Source organism: Dinoponera quadriceps, unplaced genomic scaffold (genome assembly GCF_001313825.1).
Source record: "Dinoponera quadriceps isolate SergipeBrazil2010 unplaced genomic scaffold, ASM131382v1 scaffold533, whole genome shotgun sequence".
NCBI lineage: Eukaryota > Metazoa > Arthropoda > Insecta > Hymenoptera > Formicidae > Dinoponera > Dinoponera quadriceps.
In genome coordinates, this window is record NW_014554780.1 from 300,736 (window position 1) to 320,490 (window position 19,755).

General features: G+C 49.7%; 1 protein-coding gene across 1 annotated transcript in view; it reads right to left on the reverse strand.

Moving 5' to 3' along the window:
• LOC106741795 (spondin-2) overlaps positions 1–19,755 on the reverse strand; it is a 213,955-nt gene that overhangs the window by 184,268 nt on the left and 9,932 nt on the right. The window contains exon 2 of the mRNA XM_014614117.1: positions 19,223–19,457. Coding sequence (XP_014469603.1) covers positions 19,223–19,457 — 235 coding nt within the window. The remainder of the gene's footprint in view (positions 1–19,222; positions 19,458–19,755) is intronic.

Consider the following 19,755-nt stretch of genomic DNA (forward strand, 5'->3'; position numbering starts at 1 on the left):
AACGCGCGCGTACGCACGGAGAGAGAGAGAGAGAGACTCGGCGCGAGGAAACGCCTCGACGTCGGAACCGGCGAAAACCGTCGGCATTCCTGATTCTTTCCATACTAGTTCGTGGACGAGGAAAGCAAAGGGGAGAATCGCCCCATCGGGGGGCTCCTCCGCGATGAGTATACACGGACATTAACCCACCGCCATGCAAGGAATTTTCCCGATCGATTTTCCCGAGGAAATTCGGCGCGTTACGACGCGAAACCGCGGCGAAAGGAAGAGAGAGAGAAAGAAAGAGGGAGCGAAGGAGAAAGAGCGGAATATATTCCGAGCACGTCGCGAACGAGAGGAGATCCCTGAGCGAGCGGATCGAGCTCCCGGAAGGGGAGCCCTTTCCGTTTCCGGGGGAACAACGGATCGGAAGGGCCGATCGAGACGGTCTCCTCCAGAGCGGTCTTCGAGCCGCGAAAATCGCAGCTGCTTTACGACGCTACATTAACCGGCGATCGCTCCGGCGCGGCCCCGAGGTAATAGCATCCGCGGAATCCGTACTCGCGGATAAAAATCTGCGGAGCGCAGAGGACTGATATTCGTTCGCAATTGCGGGTGATTTGCTCGATCGTGTATCGTTACGATTCACTTTGCGTTTTCGAAGCAGGGCGACGAAGACTTCGCGTCCCTCCGCGTCATAAATACTTAATTAATTAATCTCGCTGATCTCCCTCTCTCTCTCCCTCTTTCTCTCGCGAAATTTATCGAACTCTCGGTGGCTTTGCTGTCCTTCTTTTTCACTCTCGGTTCGGTTATCTCGGCCACTCACGCGAAAGGCTTAATTAGAGAGGCCCTTTTATACAGATACACCGGAGCAACATCGTTAGATCTTTGTTGGCGACCTTCCGCGTCGAAAACCGGGTGGATGAAAAGGGAAGAAAGGGGGACAGCGCGCTACCGGTCCCCCAGTAGCGAAGTTCGCCAGGTCATGTTCTCCCGTTCCACCCCCGCCCTCTGCCACTCTCCCACCCTCCCGGCCCCGCCAAAGACAGGGATGTTACGGGCGACGTGAGTTCTGTTAACTCTCAGAAACCAGAAGCACCGAATAGGGAGGAGGAGGGAGGGGCCAAGTTCCGAGTTTTCGGGCGCCGCTTTCCTTCCTTCCTTCCTTCCTTCCTTCCTTCCTCTCGGTCGAGTTACTTAGTTCCTTCATCCCTCACCACCCCAGCGAGAAATTCTCTTATTACTCCCTTCGATCCTTCGATCTCAGGACACGGCCGAATTCGAAACAAACGAGACCGACGAGACGGTCTCCACCAAGAAAGTGGCTCTCTCTCTCTCTCTCTCTCTATCTATCTATCTATCTATCTATCTCTCTTTTGTCGAGGGTGGCAAACGTGTACGGCAACGCTCGAGTGTATTTGCAAGTTTTAAAAGAAATATTAAGTGGAGACTTCTCTCCCTCGACGCAGTCGGTGGTCTCGCGCGCGCGAGGGGTGGCGGAGAGTTGGAGTTATATCGGTGTACTTTGCATAATTTATCCCCGCTTTCTCTCTCTCTCTCTCTTTGCGTCAGGGATGAAGAAGAGGAGGCTCGCCGCGTGTCTTGCGACGCGGCGCGACGCGACATCGATCGAGAGAGTGCGAGGGAGAGAGACGGAGTGAACAATAGAGCGAGCGAGCGAGCTCGAGCATCGTTACTTGTGTTTATTCGCTACTCGTTGGGTCGTGTAAACAACGCCGCGCAAACTATCGACCAAACGAAGTGCCATTAAAACGCGACGCATTCTTCGGATACCGCCGAATACCGCCGGAATCTCGACGGCGGTAATACTCGAAGGTGTTTATTCGAGAACGTCAGTGTTAAGGGCTCTCTCTCTCTCTCTCTCTGTCTTTCTTTCTATCTCTCGCTCAAAAACTCAGGCCATTATTTTCGGCATTGCAAGACACATAAATAGTATAAAGTCCGACGAATTACCACCGCTTCGGTGTTTGCCGCACCAAGTTCGCGCAGAAGGTTAATTGTCCTGGTGTCGCTTTTAACAGCGCCCTCTCTTGGAGCAAACATGTGGGCGAGGTCACAAAGAGAATTAACTGCATTCCGCACATCCGGAAGATTCGTAAGCGTCTCTCACCGACGTCTCTGAGGATAAGATTGGTCCCAGCCCTGCCGCACTTGGACCATTGTTGATTAATCTGCATATTCTGTGTCTTACAAGATGGCGTGACCTTACTTTGCCCTCTTGAGGAAAGTTGCCCCAAACTCCTAACAAATCATCATCATTATCTTTCTCTTTCTCGAGATCGAATTACGCGCTCGTTCGCGTAACTCCTCTCGTTACGCGTCTCCCGTGAGTGCACGCGAATTTGCGATTCGCAGAATCGAATTTTTCGCAGGCGCGAGTCAATTCGGAGCTGCCGCGGAAACGCGCTTCTTGGCTGAGTCGACACGTAAGAGCCGCAATATTCAGAATTCCGCTCGACCGCAGGGAGAACGAGGTGCAGAGAAAAGAATACGCACTCTCCCTCCCCTTCCCCTTCCTGCTGGAGAGAGACGTGACGAGATATTGAAAATCTCGCGAATCGTTCCGCTCGAGAACGGCGGATCAATCGCGTCTCGAGCTCTCGCGTCGCCGCGGCGCTTGACGATCTGTTTACATCGCGAGTTGCTTTTGATCGCCGCGGCGCCAAATGAGGATGCATCTCTCGTCATCAAGCTCTCGCCGGTATTTTCGCGAGATCTTAACGGCCGCACGCTTTCACGCCCCGTCGCAAAAGCGACGTCGCTCTCACGGGGGTTGCGAGAGACGTGGCGACGAGAGAGAGAGAGGAGGGGCAGCAGAGGTGTCGAAGCGGAGAGGAGCCTGAAACGGCCGTTGCAAATCCACCCCGCGCGGATATAAAACCGCTATATTGCCGTAGTCATAGCGGGCCGATAAAAGCGCTCTACGGGGTGCGTTACGTTAACGGCGAAATCGAACGACGAGTGGCTCGCGCACTCCGCGCTCGTAACTGTAAAAACGTCGCTAATCCGTCGGTACATTAACGGTATGAATTATCGCGCGCGGCAAGGAGGGAAGGAAAAGATACAGGGGAGAAGACGCCGTAAAGAAAAACGCTTCGAGGGGTCTGGAGCGGCGCCTGCCCGGCGCGAGAAACGCCGCCGCCGAGTCCGCGGATAATTAACGCGCTCTGTGCGGATTTTACTCTCTCGTGGCCACCGATGGTAGCCACGTTGTCCAAATTTTATTCGTCGAATGACTCGTGTCTTGCAATAATTATCGGTCTTTCGTGATTGCATTTCGTTTCGGAGCTAAGTACCAAGCCTGAATCATTGCTCGCGCGCTCGAGCTCTGAAAATTCACGTGTAAGCTTCTGATTCGGAGACGTTTATTTTCCAATTCGCCGGCGCCGGTGCAGGAACAGCTGGACGAGAAGTGAAAGAAGGAAAAGAGGAAGCGGCGTAAAAGGGCGGGCTAGAATCACTTCTACTACTTGTGTTCGCAATTCCGACAGCCGAGGGCCGTTTAATGACCCACGTTTAAATGGAGCCCGCGGCGCGTTTGCATTGAGATAAAAGAAAATTTAAATCCGCACCTGTCCGTGCGCGTGAACGCACACGATGCGTGTGTGAGCGCGCGCGCACGCGAGCGAAATTCGCGCGTAACCGTCCCTTATTGAACGTCGCGCTTAGGGCACACATGTGGCAGCATCAAATGGTGTGCGGAACCACTAAGCCCGCTGAGATAGAGACTATTACGCCATTATTGCTACTACTATCACCACTACTACTATCGGCGCTACCATCACTACCGTTACTAACCGTTACGTTACGCGGGGTATACGTATAATCACAATTGTATCGCGTGGCATAGAAATTACGACGTTACGAATGTTGCACTTTATGTCCCGCTGATTAACTGCAACCACGTTTGAGGCGGAAGAATCTCGCGCCGATATTTCGATTTTACGTTAATCCCGAAGCGCGAATTCCGCTGTGCTCTTGCAAGATCAACGAAGAATCTCGAGGTGTGAACACTGTGTAGATTATTGTCCTACTTTGAGACCACGAACGATTAATTACCGTAGCTTTCTCTACGTCGAGGTTTAAAACAGAATTTACTGAGAGCCTCTAGAATGGCTTCAGGGTTTTGCTATAAGTATCTTCAAAAAAATGGACGTTCGAGATTATTTCATTATCTCGATATTTTCTATCTGCATTTAATTCTTATTCTGCATTTTAATGAGGATTAATTTTACAGCCTGTTTAATGGCGGATAGAATGTGTGCAATAAGAGAATTTTAAATATTAAATAACGAGAGATGATTTGATTTGATTAACGGACAGCAACAAACCGACAAACTTTTTCTTTTTATAAACTATATATTATTACGTATGTTATTAACTTTATATTTACTGTGAATTGTTAACTGTATATTATTATATATATTATTAACTTTATATTTACTGTGCATTTGTTAACTGTGCGTGTTTATTATTATTATTATTATATTATTGGTGTTGAAAATTTTGACGGGACTTGCAGATTCAAAAGGCGCGAGAAGAAAAGTGTGACAAGAGCGAAGATAGCGGAAGCGCCATTAGAGGTTCAAAATTGGATTTGGATGCGATAACAAGGCTAAACGGAAGTGAAGAGGATGGCATTTTCTTATCGTGCGTAACTTCTGCCGCATTGAAGATTCGGAATGTGCCGAATGTGCTTCGACTTGTGTTTTGATCTCTCGGTCATTCAAGGGCGCGCGATTGACTATAGTACGGGAGATGACGCGGTCCTTTTTGCTCATTGTTTCGGTTCCTCGCGCACTGTGTCACGTGCCCGTGACCGCGTCATTACGTTTCGGACCGGCGAGCACACATGTACACATCACAAAGCACGCCAAATACGTGTGTCGGTACGTTAGTTGCCATTCCCGTCGAATAATCAAGATGCATTCTGTCGGTTTTTTTTTTATAATATCTAATCAGACTGTCGCCGGCATCGCGTCGCCTAACATACATTTCTCTGATCATGTCGTATCTAAACGAGTGTCAGTGTCAGTGAATATCCGGAATGTCACGATGGAGCAGCCGAGAACCAGGACGCTGGGTCGGGAAGACGGGAAGGATGCAGGACGTTTGGACGTGAACTGCGACACATCGTATATTTCCGAGGTACTTGAAATCATTTATTTTGCAAAACGTCCGACGGACTCAGCGAGAATAATAAGACACCAGAGTCGAAATTTCATTCAGAGTTAAAGCGAAATTTATTCGGAATCGGAGCGAGTAAGTTTCGTAATTATTGATTTATGTGTCCAACAGTGCTGCGTGAAACGAAAGGTCCATCCTTGATCTTTTCATTATCTTTATTTGTAGGATTATTATTATTGCACCGGATTGAAATGTAAATCCGTACGGCGCACTGTATAAAGGATCAATCGAAACAAACAGATTGAACGAATTCAATTTCAGGGTTGCATATGACGAATCTATCTGCCCTAATTCTTTCGGCAAAATTTTTTGCTGTTCTTCTAATCCCTCGCCTGCGTAAAGCGAGTTCAAAGTTTAGTTCATCGATCATAATTGAATATTAAATAATTCCTAACATCCATTTTCTGAAAGCACGATATACATCACTTGGAGTCATGGTAGAGGCTTTTAGCGGATTAAAAACACGAAGAAAAACGCACTAAGTAAACATTCGCATAAAAGTAGAACCAATAGCCTGTATAATGTTATATCTCGAAATTCTTCATTGGATTCCCCAAATTCGACGGAATCTAATGTTTACTGTAGAACCAACATTTCGGAAAATTTGTGCAACGATGATATCGTACACAGATTGCAAAATGCTCGCTGGAAGGAAGTTACTTTCGAAACTCTCATACACACGCTCCGGGTTAATCCCGGAAGAAATTCAGTTGAATCTTCACGGACGATACTTTAAAATCACGTCGCAACTTTGACGAGCTTTATCACATACTATACGAGAAGTTGTTGGGAATCATCGCCTGGATACCGTCGAGAATGAGTCACTTCCACGAAATAGTTCTATGAAGTGAGTCAGTAGTTTGAGAGCGCCCGTTGTCTATCTATAGCGTGGCTATACGTTTCGCAATCTATATATTCATTCACAAATCACCCGATTCTCTCCGTCCCATTATTCGAAAATTATGCGTCATGAATCATTCATGAACGAGGACAAATGGAAACCTGTAAAGAAAACTCCGTGGAAATCAGATCTGCAAAAAATTCACCGACCAATCGCAGAATCGCGTCTTTAACGTGGGACAATCGCAACGACGTCGGTGATATATAAATAAGCATCGATAAATGCCGATAATACATAATAGTTACACGGGGAATATTCGTATTGTCATTATCATCGGGTTCAACGATAAAAGCTCGACGGGGCCGAATTTGCGAAGACTGCGGGCGATTATCGGGAGCTGCGAGCCGCCCGACAATTATCGCACGTAACACACGTAACAACTCCGCGTAGTCTCTCTCGGAAAAGTACGCGGATAGTTCGCCGATAGTTTATCCGCTCCGTTCGGCTCCGGACGAAGTGACGTGAAAAGCTCGGGCGATATCGAGGTGTCATCAGTATGCCTTCCGGATAACGCGACGCTCTAGCTAGCACGTGCGCCAAATAACCAGGGCAGTTCTAGGAATGAAATTCCGCCTACGTAGCACTAAATCGTAATTAATATCGTGTTTCCGCCGAACTATCTCGTTAATCAGATTTTATTCCAGGCAAGGGCGCATTATTATGACGATCGCATAACCGGGAACGTGGCTCATTACGCAAATGGTACTTGCAGAATGTGCGGGCGCGTGCATGGGAAGTCACTGCTGATAGTACGTAGATACAGCTGGGATAGCTTCGGAAAGGGTTAATCCTCTTTCGTAAGAGGGTGCGGCCGGAAGGAAAGATTTATTAATGGAGGACGTGTCCATTGTACGTAACGCGTATCTCACCGAGGGAACGAGGAAAAATCGTCGCGCAATGAGACGGGGAAGGGGTTCGCTGAGAACCGGCCGCTCCTAAAATACGAGACCGTGATTATTCCCGCGGCGAGAAGCCGCGGATACTTTGGGAGAGATGACGAAGTACGGCGAGATAAGAACGAGGAATCGTCAATTAGCGCGATACCGGCGTTTCGTCACTTTACCTAAGAGCGGCTTAACCCCGTGAGATTAATCCCGAGTGTAACACTACGCTCCCGAGTGTAATATCGAATTGTGCCTTGAATCTTCCCGTTCGGTCTCTCATACAGCAATTTGTCGGATAATTATTACAGCCGTGCGGAAATCGTGAGGATATATCACGAACGGATTGAAACGCGGATTAACCACGGCCGGTCTTCAGTTTGCTTCAGCCTTCATCGTGCGAACCAGGGGGCTTCGCCCTTAGAAATTTACCGAACCTGCGAGGGTGTCCCGGTTCGTCTTGAGATCGAACATTGAGAAAATGCGAGTCCCCTCGTGCCAATCGCCGAGGGCTCCGCGCGAGGAAGAACGGCGCGCCATTTGAATAATTTCACAGGAAATTACCGCTTGACACTGGTTGCTCCTAGATCTTGCAGGATAACGATCTTTCGACTCTATTTACCGAGAGAAAAAGAGAGATAGAGGGATGGAGGCGGAAAGAGACAAGCAGATAGTGGGAACAAGGAGGGTGGATGAATGGATGGGCCGGAGGGAGAACGCGTCTCCATTATGACAGCGAATATTAAAACTCAAAGGCGCGGATTCATCCCGATAAAAGCGCGATATCGCAATGGGAGAAATCCGATACAGCCGTCGGATGATGAACGAGAGAGAGAGAGGGCGAGCATAACAAGTATCCGAAAAGGAATGCGATATGATGTAACGAGAGAGCGTGCAAACGCCGGTGCGAAAGAAGTTTGGATAACGAGTGAGGTAATTACAGTGCCGTGCGCGGAAAATCGCGTACCGTCCCGCCGGTAATCCCGGGCTTTGTAATTCAAGCGGCCGACCGGTGAGCCCCATAACACCCCGTCGTATTCGAAATTCGCGCTCAAGAACGCGCGTCGTCACCAACATTACTACCACCATTGTTACCATTGCTGTCGCTTCGTTATGCGTTTCGATGTTTTCGCGAATCATGCAAATGCACGGTCGGGCTCTCGCACGCGCTGCACAAAGGGAAAAGCGGTTTTATTTTCCGGCGTCCGAGGCCCGGCGCGGACATTGATTCGCGCGTAACATAATCCGAACACGAAAATACAAATGAAAGTGAGTCGCGACTGAAACGAAAGATAGAATGATATGTATATAAACGAATATAGAAAAATATACGTAAAAGAGATAAAGAGAGAGAGGAGTTTACGGGACGAGCAGGGGGAGGAGGAGGAATGGAAGAACGAAGGAAGGAAGGGTACGACAATGGGTGGTAGTCGGACTGGTGTGCTCGAGGGCTGGCGTTTATTAAATCAACAAAAGCCCCTCGGGGGATGGTTTTCAGATGCGAGTAGTACATCTGCTACAGAAAGCTTTCCGTCGTACTTGTCCCTCCTGCCCTGTCGCCCCCTCTCTCTCTTTCTCCTTCCCTCCCTCGTATTCCTCCATCTGCCGCTCCTTTTGCGCTCCGGGGCTCCTCTTTCGTTACACTTTGCGGTTTGTTCTGACTGGCGATTACGACGGCGATAAGAGGGGAAAGATTCGACCCCTGTGAAAAACCTGTCGAGTAGTCAAAACCAGAAGTAGCGAGGCGGCCCTAATGAATTACTCCGGATCTCGAGACGTCTTCCTGTCTACCGCCGGCCGCTCTCCTTTCTTTGGCCGCTTTTCAGCCTTTCCCGTTGAACTTGTCGTTAATATCGGATCCGTTTCTTACAGCGTTTATTGTGAAACTACGACTTTTCGGACTTCATCATCGCGAGTGTTGTGTGTGTATATGTGTGTGCGCACGCAAACGTTACCGTCGACATTACGTAAATTACACACGGTCATGATTTATTTATTTATACATATTCATACATGCCGCCGTGTATATGGCACGATATGTATGGCGATACGCACAGCTTTGTAGTCGCGACGCGCGTTGTAAAATAACGCAGTCCGCGAGAAAGACGTATCGCGCGGGAAAAAAAGAATTATTTTTGTCGTATAATAAAATTAGATTAAAAGCGATGCGTATACATACACGTGTAATTTCATATTTTGCATAACACTCATTAGGAAATAACGCAGACCGACACCGGGAAGGGGAGGGGGAGCGCGTTACACGCGAGAGAAGCGCGGCGCAAATATCAACCGTCCAATAAAATCCATTTCCCCATGTGAGCGCTTGTTTGGATTACTCTTTTAATTTGATATCCTTCTGAGAACGACTGCATTGACAACGTGTGCGCGGAAAACTAATTAAACGGATATCAATTACGCGCAGTCGTGCGCGAGGGACTCGAGCCTACGCGCGCGTTATATATGCGTGCATATACATGTATGTACACACACGCGCTCATTTTATTATTTATAAAGTGCAAGCGCGCGGTGAGATGTCCCGATACAAATTCTTTTCGCGGCGCGACCGCGAACGGTTCTTCGATCGGCCGGTGGGGCGCGACAGTAAAATAACGCGGACATCGAGTATGCCGGACACGTCGTTATTAATGTGCCGCCCATTTCCTGTCGCCGCAAATTATTATCCGCATTATCGCTGTATCGCCGAGCCACGGCGAAACGTGTTTACACCCGTGGCATCGGGACAAATCGATACCGCGCGCGCGTTATTCCTCAGTTCCGCGAGTAAACAGATCCGAATCTTCGCTCGTACATTTGCGGCGGCCGGCGCCACCGCCGTCGCCGCTTCTCTCCCTCTCTCTCTCTCTCTCCATGGACTGAGCGCGGTCGGGAAATCGATGTAATCCTGATGCGAGCGCAATTTCCGATACTGTAGACACACGCTGCCCGCTGAGAAAAAATTAATATCAACTTCCCCCGCGCAACGATCGACGTAAGGCGTGCGCGCGACCTCCAACTAGAGCGAGCGTTGCTCATTGCGGCTTTGAAAAAAAAAAAGTCGCTCGGAAAAAACTCGCTCACTGAGAAGTGCGAACGAGCGATCAGAGCCACGCGGGTCGATAGCTGCGACTGCTTGCTCTTCTTCAGCGGGAGGATAATTATAGGTCTGTTCTTTTTGGCCGAAGGTAGGTTGCACTTTTTGCCCTCAGAGTGAAACAGGTGGGGGAAAAACGCCAAAGCTGACGAAGACACGGGGAGAAAAAGGTTTCTTTGGATTTGGTATATGCGTGTCTGTTTGATCCGGGTTTGTTTAATACGGACGACATTTGATTTAATGTCAGATATTATTTCATTTGGATGAAACGACGTAGATAATGCTGCAAAACGAAGATCAGGGTTAAGAGTTGTTCTGTGAACCGACCATACGATTTCGAGTCCCGCCGGGAAGATGTCGGCGAAACGGTATCGAGACCCGTTCTCTTCGACGTCGTCGTCGTTTCGAATCGCGTTAATCGCGAGTTGGTAGGATCTCGAGTCTCGCTCAATTAGCCTTACGACTTGAACAGGCGGTAATTATAAATCCGTTCGCTCGCCGTAACGGCCGGCCGGGCGGCAGAGGCAAGATGCTCCACAAAGATGAACTGGGTCGGCTTTTTAGATTTGCTTGAATCTGCACGTCTTAAGTAGGTTAGCCAATTACGGCGGGAACGAAGTCGGAGCGAACCGTTTCGTGTCGGATGAATCGTGAGAGTAGCGCGGCGAATATTATTTAGTTCTTTAGATAAAATTGTTAGTCCGCGCGTTCTCTCTCTCTCTCTCTTTCTCTCTCTCTGCCGATGTAATTTACATGATGATGATGATCCATTTAACGTTACTACCGCCGCCCGGGAGTGCCTTTCGAGAACGCGACTTCGAAATTCGCGAAAGAGGTAGATGCTGGCATAAAAAAGAGAAACAAAATCAAACGGGTTATTGAGCAAACGAACAATATTTGATATTCCAAGTAATGGTAACTTTAAATAGGTTGTTCCCCGAGAGAGTAACATGGAATACGTCCGACTTCGTTAATGAGCAATCAGAAATGCGCGAGCTCTCATCTTCGCGAGTATTTCCTCTCTCTCTCTCTCTTTCTCTGTCTCTCTTGGGAGAGAGAGAAGGAGGACATCTTTTACGAGCGACGAAAAGAGGTCTAAAGCTCTCCGTACTCGCGGGACACACCGAACAAACAGGAAGTGGGCCACGCTCGGACGAACTAAAAATTGCCCCGGCCTCTCTTCCTGCGCGTCGCTAAACCAAAGCACGCGGAGCACGCTTCCGGTTCCAACGTGATATCGGGTGACGAAGGGAAAGTGGACGCGCCATCGGCAAAGGGGGAAAGCCCTCCTCGGAGGGAGACGTTCATCGCCGTTCGCCGATTCCGCCGAACGCGACGCCGGGGGAGATTGCGTAACACGCAAGCCGCGTCTCTAAGGTCGCGATGGGGAATTTCAAGGCGTTAATTAACCGCGTCGTTACGTAATCTTGATGCGTGGCGAGAGAAGAAGAAGAAGTCAATACAGTTCTCTCTTCTCCCCCTCCCTCCTTCTCTCTATCTATCTCCCTCTCTCTCTCCCTGAAAGTCACGGTGCGTTTGCGCCCCTCGCAGCGATTTCAATCTTAACAAATCCGCCAACAATGGCACCCTTTTTCCCCGCTTCTTCTGCTTTTCACCGTCAATATGGGTGCAGCCGGTGTATACGGGAAAAGAGAAACGGGAGCAAAACGAGAAGCTCGGCTCTCTCGGTCCGGGCTAAAAATACTCCTCCTCTTTTGCCCGCCTTCCCTCCTCGTCTTCTCACCCTCGACTACACACATATGCTCTGTCCCCCTCTCTCTCTCTCTGTCCGTCTGTCTCTCCTCCTCCTCTTTTTCGCTCTTCTCTCGTCGCCTCTCTCTCTTCTCCTTCGTTATTCCGTGCTCTCTTTTTCTGAATCTCCACTCCGCTGGCGCTACTTCGCACGCAGTCCAGTCGGCTCTCTCCATCCCTCGCTTGCACCAAACCGCCGCTCCGGCTATAAATAAAAAAAGGAAAGAAACAACGAGAGCACTGCACACGCGATGCGGGTGTCTCGGGAGTAGAATAATTAGAAGCGGTCCTTGGGTCGTCCGCACAAGAGAAAACTCGCGTTGCACGCGCGAACGTTACCATCTAGCGCCGTTTGCTCCTCGTTACGATGCTCCGGATTTCGTCGGCGTATCATTTTCCTCTTAGTTCTTTCAGCATCGTTTAAATACGTCTCTTCGTTCTAATACGTCTCTTTACGCGAGTCGTTTGCACCCGCCGTTTTTCGTCGTACGCCTCGCGTCTCTCTCCGCATTGCGTAACTCTTTAGTCATTTCTGGGACGAGCGACGGGGAGGGATTCATCCTCGCGCTTCGAGTTGCATGAAAAATAATTCGTGAATTTTTTTAATATCACCCTTGCCGCACCTTTCTTCGACGATCGCTGTGTCGTCAGATCGGTGATCCCTCTCTTTCTCTCTGGTCGAGATTAAAGTTGACGTTCTCTCCGGCAAAGAAAGGGAAAAATGTTGCGAAACAGACGCGACGTGTACACGTCTGTTTACGTGTGTGTGTATCGAAAGTTCGTCGGAGTTGGCGTGAAATTAGCGTACTTGGGCACCGGCGCGTGCGTAAATGGCGTGCATGAGGATCATTCGCGGCAACTTTATCCCCGACCTCGGCTCGCGCGCTGCGTCGCGTTCGCCCCGCGTCTGGCGAAGTCTGCTTTACCTCCGGCGAAGTTCCAAGACATTCTGTCAGCGATGTCTAAACGCGGCGAACTTACCGAGAAATCTAAGGTGTATTGTGTGTACGTCGCGCATAAAGTTATATTAGATATCCCTTCTCTCTCTCTCTCTCTTTTCGCTTCCTCCCTCGCTCACTCGTAATCAGCACTCAGCGCGCGCGCACTCGGTTGGTTTGTGCGCCGAGCGAACACGTCGAGAGCACTCTTTCCTCGGCAATGGGGCAAAATGCATCGATCAACGTCGCTGTAACTGTTGAACCGAATCTATGCTTATTTCCGTGCGCAAAGGGAGGAACGGAAAAATCGCCGACTTGATCGGCTCGATCAAAAAGTTCGGCTCGATCGTTCAAAATCGACTCGATCACGCTTCGATGGAAGCGTTGGATCGCTCGCTAATCGAGTGATCGCTGTCGTCCGTGAATCTGCCAACATTTCGACTATATTCCTGTATACTTCTATTGTAAAAGGCGGTTCCCGGTAAAAGGTCGACATCAGAAATTTCAAAATCATACCGAACCATTTCGACCGAAGCGATTCGTCACGCATTTTCGGTATCGTATTTTTAGGGTGTTACTCGACATATTCGAAGTTTTGAAACTACGGTATAATTCGACATTTGACGACGAAGATTCGAAATATCGGAACCGTTAATAGAACTAATCTTAAAGAGTACTTTTCAGCTCTTGAAGTTTTAAAGCAGTTCAAGCATTCGGATATCCGAATGTTCGAATTTTCATACTTCAAAATTTTATTATTTGAATATAACGTGTCGAGAGTTCAGAGCTTCAGATATAATTTCTAGTTCTGAGTTTTACACTTACACTTTTTGCAGTAGCATGCAGCAATAGTCGAGTAAAATGGTGCGCGTGAAATTTCGTTACTCACAAGCGAAAGAGCGCGATTATTCGAGGGAATCGGCGGTCATTAGCGCGTCTAGCCTAGCGTTCGCGTACATTCGCCTCGCGAGTCGGTGCCTCCACCGGGAGATATTTTTGGGCCGCCCTATACGCGCGCGCTAGATGATTCACGCTACGGGAGAGGCGCTGAAGCCTCCGAGGAGGCTTTAGAGATAGAGAGCCAAGGGACTCAAAGATGGATTGAGTGTCGTGAGAGCGGCTGTCTCTCTCTCTCTCTCTCTCAAGTCGAGGCACGTCTGCGAAATAGTACACGCGATCTCTTAAACGATGTTTACCCCGCAAGCACCCGTCATTGCTCCACGAGCTGTCGCTGACGAGGGAAATCATTCTTTCTTATGGTTTAGTTATGGGGAGGCGATGTAGGGCGTAAATCGAGAAGGGGGGGAGGAGGGTCAGTCTATTAGCATACGGGAATAGGGAAACTTTCGTGCACGCTAGATCGGCTTTTGGCCCGCCGATGCTTGGTTTCGCCCCGGCCGGGATCGGCCGAATAGCCCGAACTTTCGACGTGTATCATCGTCCGCTGAATAAAAGCCGGCGAGGGAAAACATATTACGGGAAACATATTGCCGTAATAATCCCACCGCTCGCGTACGAAATAAAAATCTGAATATATCGATCGGCGCTCTTTGTCGGGAGAAATAATTCATCGCGACGGAGGACGATTTTTGCATCGATATATCGACGGTGAATATATATTGATGGTGTGTGTCAATGTTCCTCCCTCCCCCTGTCGTACTTTGTATATTTTTATAATGAAAAAAGAGCCGCCTCCCTCTCCCCCTCCGGCGCATTCGACGGTCGGGTTGCGAGGGGAGAAAAAAATGTGCCGTTTGCGCGCGACCGAACGGCGACGCGTCGAAATGTCAGACATCGACGGCGTCTGAGGGCGTTATTGGCTACCTTCTTCCATTCTTTTTTTCCTTCTCAACGGGAGATTAAATTTACGAATTAATTGAAACGTTCCGAATGAGATTGTTTCGCGCATCTCTCTTTTCCCTCGAGGAAGAAAAATCTCGTATTTCCGGATCGTGCACAAAGACGCTGATAAGATTTTCCTCGTTATCCGACGTAACTTCCTCCATAGCCTTGAAAAAGATATTTGTTCGCCATTAGCGTAGCGTCTACCGTGCATTAGCGATGCTATTATTATCGTGTTTACTTTGCAGATATGCGGAGTAACAACGCGTCCCTTTGTTCCTCGTGGATACGTGGCGCGGGCACGAGAGAGAGAGAGAGCGCTCGTAACTGAGCAAAATGCGTGTTTATTCCTACCCGGTTCAATTATGGTCGTTTCTGAACGTCTGTTTGCTCGAGACTACCCACTTTAGTTAAGGCTTACGCGCATTTCGGAGCGGACGCTGTTCGCTTTGTGAAGAAAGAAAGAAGAAGAAAATAAGACCGAGAAAAGGATTTGAGCGTGCTTGATGATTTTTCCGCGTGATTTTTCAGCGCGAGAACACGAAATCCCGCCGTATCTCGAATATACGGAAATCGCGCCGAAAAGAAACGAGCGGGAACGAGAAGAAGTGTGGGTGAGGGTGGCAGAGGAAGAGAGGAAACACAGGAGACACGCGAGAAAAAGAGACAGAGAGTGAAAGGAGAGCGAGGAGGGGAAAAAATCGAATTAAGTCGACCATACCAGCAGTGCCATGAAAGGAAAACAACAACAACGGCGGCGCGCGCGGCTACAATTTTACGACTCGCGTGCGGGACTGAAGGAACGAAGCGGCGACGTGGGTGGTGCGCCCGTGTCTATGTGTGTGTATACGACGAGAAAGCGAGAAGACGGGAACGCGAATTCCATTCCATTAGTCGGCCGTTAACGATCGAACGTGTTCGCTCGGCCGTGTGCACGCAGGATATATCCTCGGAAGAGGTCTTTCCGTTGGAGATTCTGCGGAATGCACAGAGAGAAAACCCTACTGTCCCCTGCTCCTTCCCTCCCCCTCGTCGCCCCGGCTCCATCCTTTTTCCCCACCCCCCGTCGAGCCTCGTTCTTTCCGCGATTTCTCCTCGGCGATCCGCCGGCGTAAAGGATTTTCGATTACGTTTCGTCGCCGCCGCTTTTGTTCCGCTCTGTTCGCTCTCGAGCCCACTCTCGGCTCTCCCCTTGGTGAAAAACTCACCTACGCCCCGATCCTTTATTTAAGCATCGTGTGTCTCGCGGCGCCCGCGTATTTTCCCGATTTCTCGCGTCGCGCCTCTTCTACCCCTCTTCTCCTCCTCCTCCTCTTCGACCGAGCGCGCGAGATTGCATTCTTCCGAGATGTACTCCTGGCGCAGGTTATCGAATTTGCGGGGAAAAGCTCGGACGGACTTTACGATCGCGGTAGCGCAAACCCGGCGGCGGGCACGAAGGAACGTTAGAACAGTCCTTTAATTTGCGTCAAACGCTTTCGTGCGTATTTCTTAGACGCGTCGGTGGATGCAAAATCCCTCTCCCACCGGCGCGTAGAACCGCCGGAAACGGGAAATCGCCCGGTATTCGTCAACGATCATCGTCATCGAGTAGACGCTCTCCTTATTATTCGCGTCATTCGCGCATAAAACAGGGATCGCACCCGAGCGAGATATCTTCGAATGTAATTTCGCGCCGCGGAAAACGATTCGACAAAAGGATAAAACGCGCCCGCGTTTACCAAGGGGGGAGGGGGCGCCTTCTCCTCTCATATCGCGCCACCAGTCGCGGTTTCTCGACTCCGCCGGAGCCTGGAAATTGAATTTCGGCAGCGCGCGCGGCTTTCTAATTCGAGTTTGAGGTTCTCGCGGAACGCTCGTACGTTCGACCGGATCAGGTCCTAACGGCGGGGGATTTATTCGACTTCGCGACGGAAGAAAGGGACCGGCGGCTGCTGCTGAGGGGGGACATGGGATGGGCGAATGAGGGGGTGCCGCAGGGCGAGAACGAAGGGTCGCGACCACAGACACCAACCGAGAGCGCGAAACTATGGAGACTAACTGACGGCGAGGGATTTATGGACCGACGGAGACTTACGACACCTGTTCGTGCGTATACAGGGTGTCCCGTCCCCGATGGTGAACAGGAGAGAGACCGTGGACCGTGGCTCGGATGAATAACTCGCAGCCCCGGCGAAACGGCGAATTAGCCGAATTTATCGTCGCCCGAGCGCCGGACGGCCCGGGTGTAAGGCGGGAACCCTGCAAATCAGGCCCGACGGGCCCGCTTCATCAGCTATAACCTAGCCTGGCCTGTATTATTCGCTTTGGTACAGCCGGATCCGAGCTTTGACGCGGATCAATTTGTCGAAGGATGGAAAGAACCTGTGATCCCGCCTGTACTGAGAGAAATAATCCAGAGGGACGGCAAATTTTATTGCGCTCTCGTAGCGAATAAATAAATACGCAGGGCGTTTCCCAAGCACCGTCCAATATTTCAGCCGATTTCTATAGTCATTTTATAAAGAATAGTTCGCACGAATATATGTTGATTTCTTCATGAGACGACCTGAAAAGTCAATTCCTGAAATATTGAACGGTGCCCGAGAAACATCCTTGATTTATCCGCCAAGACAGTATCAAATCCGCCGTCCCTCTGAATTTACTTTTCTCCGTGTAGAAACTCACCAGACTTTCATAAGTCTGATTTCACTCGGAGCGGATACAAATTATATATCTGACAGTAAACCAGGCGAGATCGGGCCCTATCGGGGGCCTTGGTTTGTTCCAACTCTTTTGGAAGGGATTTTGCGACGAGGGTTACGTTTTCCAAAAACGTCGAACGGCACGGCCTCCTCTCCGATCGACACGCGGCTCACCTTCGTCGGCACGTCGTCGGTGACAGCGATGCGCGCGCAAAGACATCTGAAATTCGCGTCAGGCGCGGCAGCGGACGACTGCGAACGCCAGCGGCGTCATGCGATAATTCCCAACTTCTCCAATTATCGTTTCATCCTCCACCGCCCCGATCCTCCTTCCCACGAGCTTGTACCACCACCACCACCATCACCACCGTCGGCACTGCCACTATCACCGGTCGGCGGGAAAGGAGGTCGAAGAGAATGCACTCGGAGAATAAGGCTCGGACTTTTAGAGACGACGCCGCTGGCCGCCGAGCGGGAACGCCGCGCGTTCTCGCGGGCGCAAACCACCGGGAGAAATAAGTATTCGCCGTGATCGGAATCGCACGAGCTGCGGAGGGATTCGATCGAATTAAAGTTTCGGCGGTGACGCGCGAATGCGCCCGGGGAGTCGGCGAAGGAAAGAGAGCATCGAGGGAGGTCTCATTAAGGGACGGCGGTGCTGCGCTTGCAGGTGCGATCTCGCGCGCTTTACTCCCGCGACGCGTGCCGCCCGAAATCCCCCGAAATCATTAAGAGAATCCCTGCCCGGCTGGCCCGGGTCGACCCGAAAAAATCGCTCCGAGAACCGTTGGAATCCGCTACTAACGATATATCCAGCATTGAGGGAAAAACTTTTGTTAATTTTGTTCAACAAGATACATATCAGTACTCGCAACAAATCTCCCAGTAATGAGAGCGAATAATTTGTACTTTTAATTTGCTGCTCCAACACTCTTGCATTGGCTTGGTAATGGTTTGTTGAAATACCAAATGATGATAAGTAATTAGCCACGGTAACTTTTCAATCTGTTTCCCTAATAGATCTTCAAATAAGAAAAGAGCTTTTGTTCCGGCAACTATGGGATTATTCTCAGTGCGCGGGGATTTTTCTCGACCGTCCTCAGCTCGCCGTTTTGTATTTCGCTCCGCATTCGAAATGCAATGGTCGAGTTCAATCGTTCTCTCGGTAGTAAGACGGTGGACTGAATTCGCGAGTTGGATATAATTAACACATCGTGGACCGGAGACGTCTGGCAAATTTACGTTTTCAGTTCACGGAGAAAAATAATTTGCCGGCGCGGCAAATTTTCTGCAATCACAAGCAAATCCGTTACTTTGTGGAGCAGCAAAACGATTTGTTAAGAATATTAATTGCCGCTCGCCGGATTATTTCGCTGAATCTACAAATTATTTTGCCGCAAGAACAAATTAGCAGATATAGAAAAACACTATTTTGTTCCGACAGCAAATTAACGTGTCACGTGGACAAATTCAGTAGAATATTTTTCGTCCTGGTAACAAAACTGTTTCTGCCCTAATTACGAATAATTCGCTAAAATTTGATTATACTAACTCAATTTTATCTCTCTCGCAACGAATGTGCGGTAGCAACGATTTCGTTATGACAGCGGAATTATTTTTCTCCGTGTTTTTGAAAGGTCGGTGAAACGGAAACGTTGTTTCATATTTTTAAGATGATGAAACGTAGCGCTTTAATAAATTTTGCTTGGTATCTCTGCGTGTGGGACGACGAATATCATATTAAAAACATTACGAACGCATTCATCAATTGTATGTTTGACATATTCGTTAATATCGGGGTCGTTTGTGCAAAGAATATATGCGACCGGACGTCTTTCGATTCGAGGACATTTCGGGGGCGAAACCTCCGGGAAAAAGTCCCTCTATAATAAAAGAAAGCGAGTGAAATAGAAGCAGGAGGTCGGTAAACACGCAGCACTCACCGATCAGTTTGCCGAACTGCGCCGGGGGCTTCCACTCCGGGTAATGTCGCGGGAACCGCGCTCTCGACCAGTAGGTCCTCAGGGTAACCTTGTAGAGTGCCAGCTTGTCCTGTTTGTCCTGCTTCTCCTGTCGGTCCTGGGCGTACGATCCGCACTGGCCGTGGACGGAGAGGTAACGCGTGGCCAGCAGGAGCAGCAAGAGCACCGACCATCGGTGCCACGTGCCACGAAACATCTGCGGGCACACACACACGCGCATATAGACGGAGGATCCTCTTAGGTAGACACGTGTGGCCGGGAGAAATCATAAAAATCGCGCTCATGCCGGCTGCCATTATTCCGGCTGTCGCACGCGCGTGCGCTATGCGACACGTGCTAATGTGCATGCACCTCGCCTACTCGTTCCGAGGCGCGCGCCGTCATATCCGTCGGTTTCCTCGGCGTCACATGCGCCGTTAACGTTCTAACGAAACTTGTCCCGTGCGATTTTCAACCTTGCACGTACATGCGCGAAGTTGGAAATCGTAGGAAAC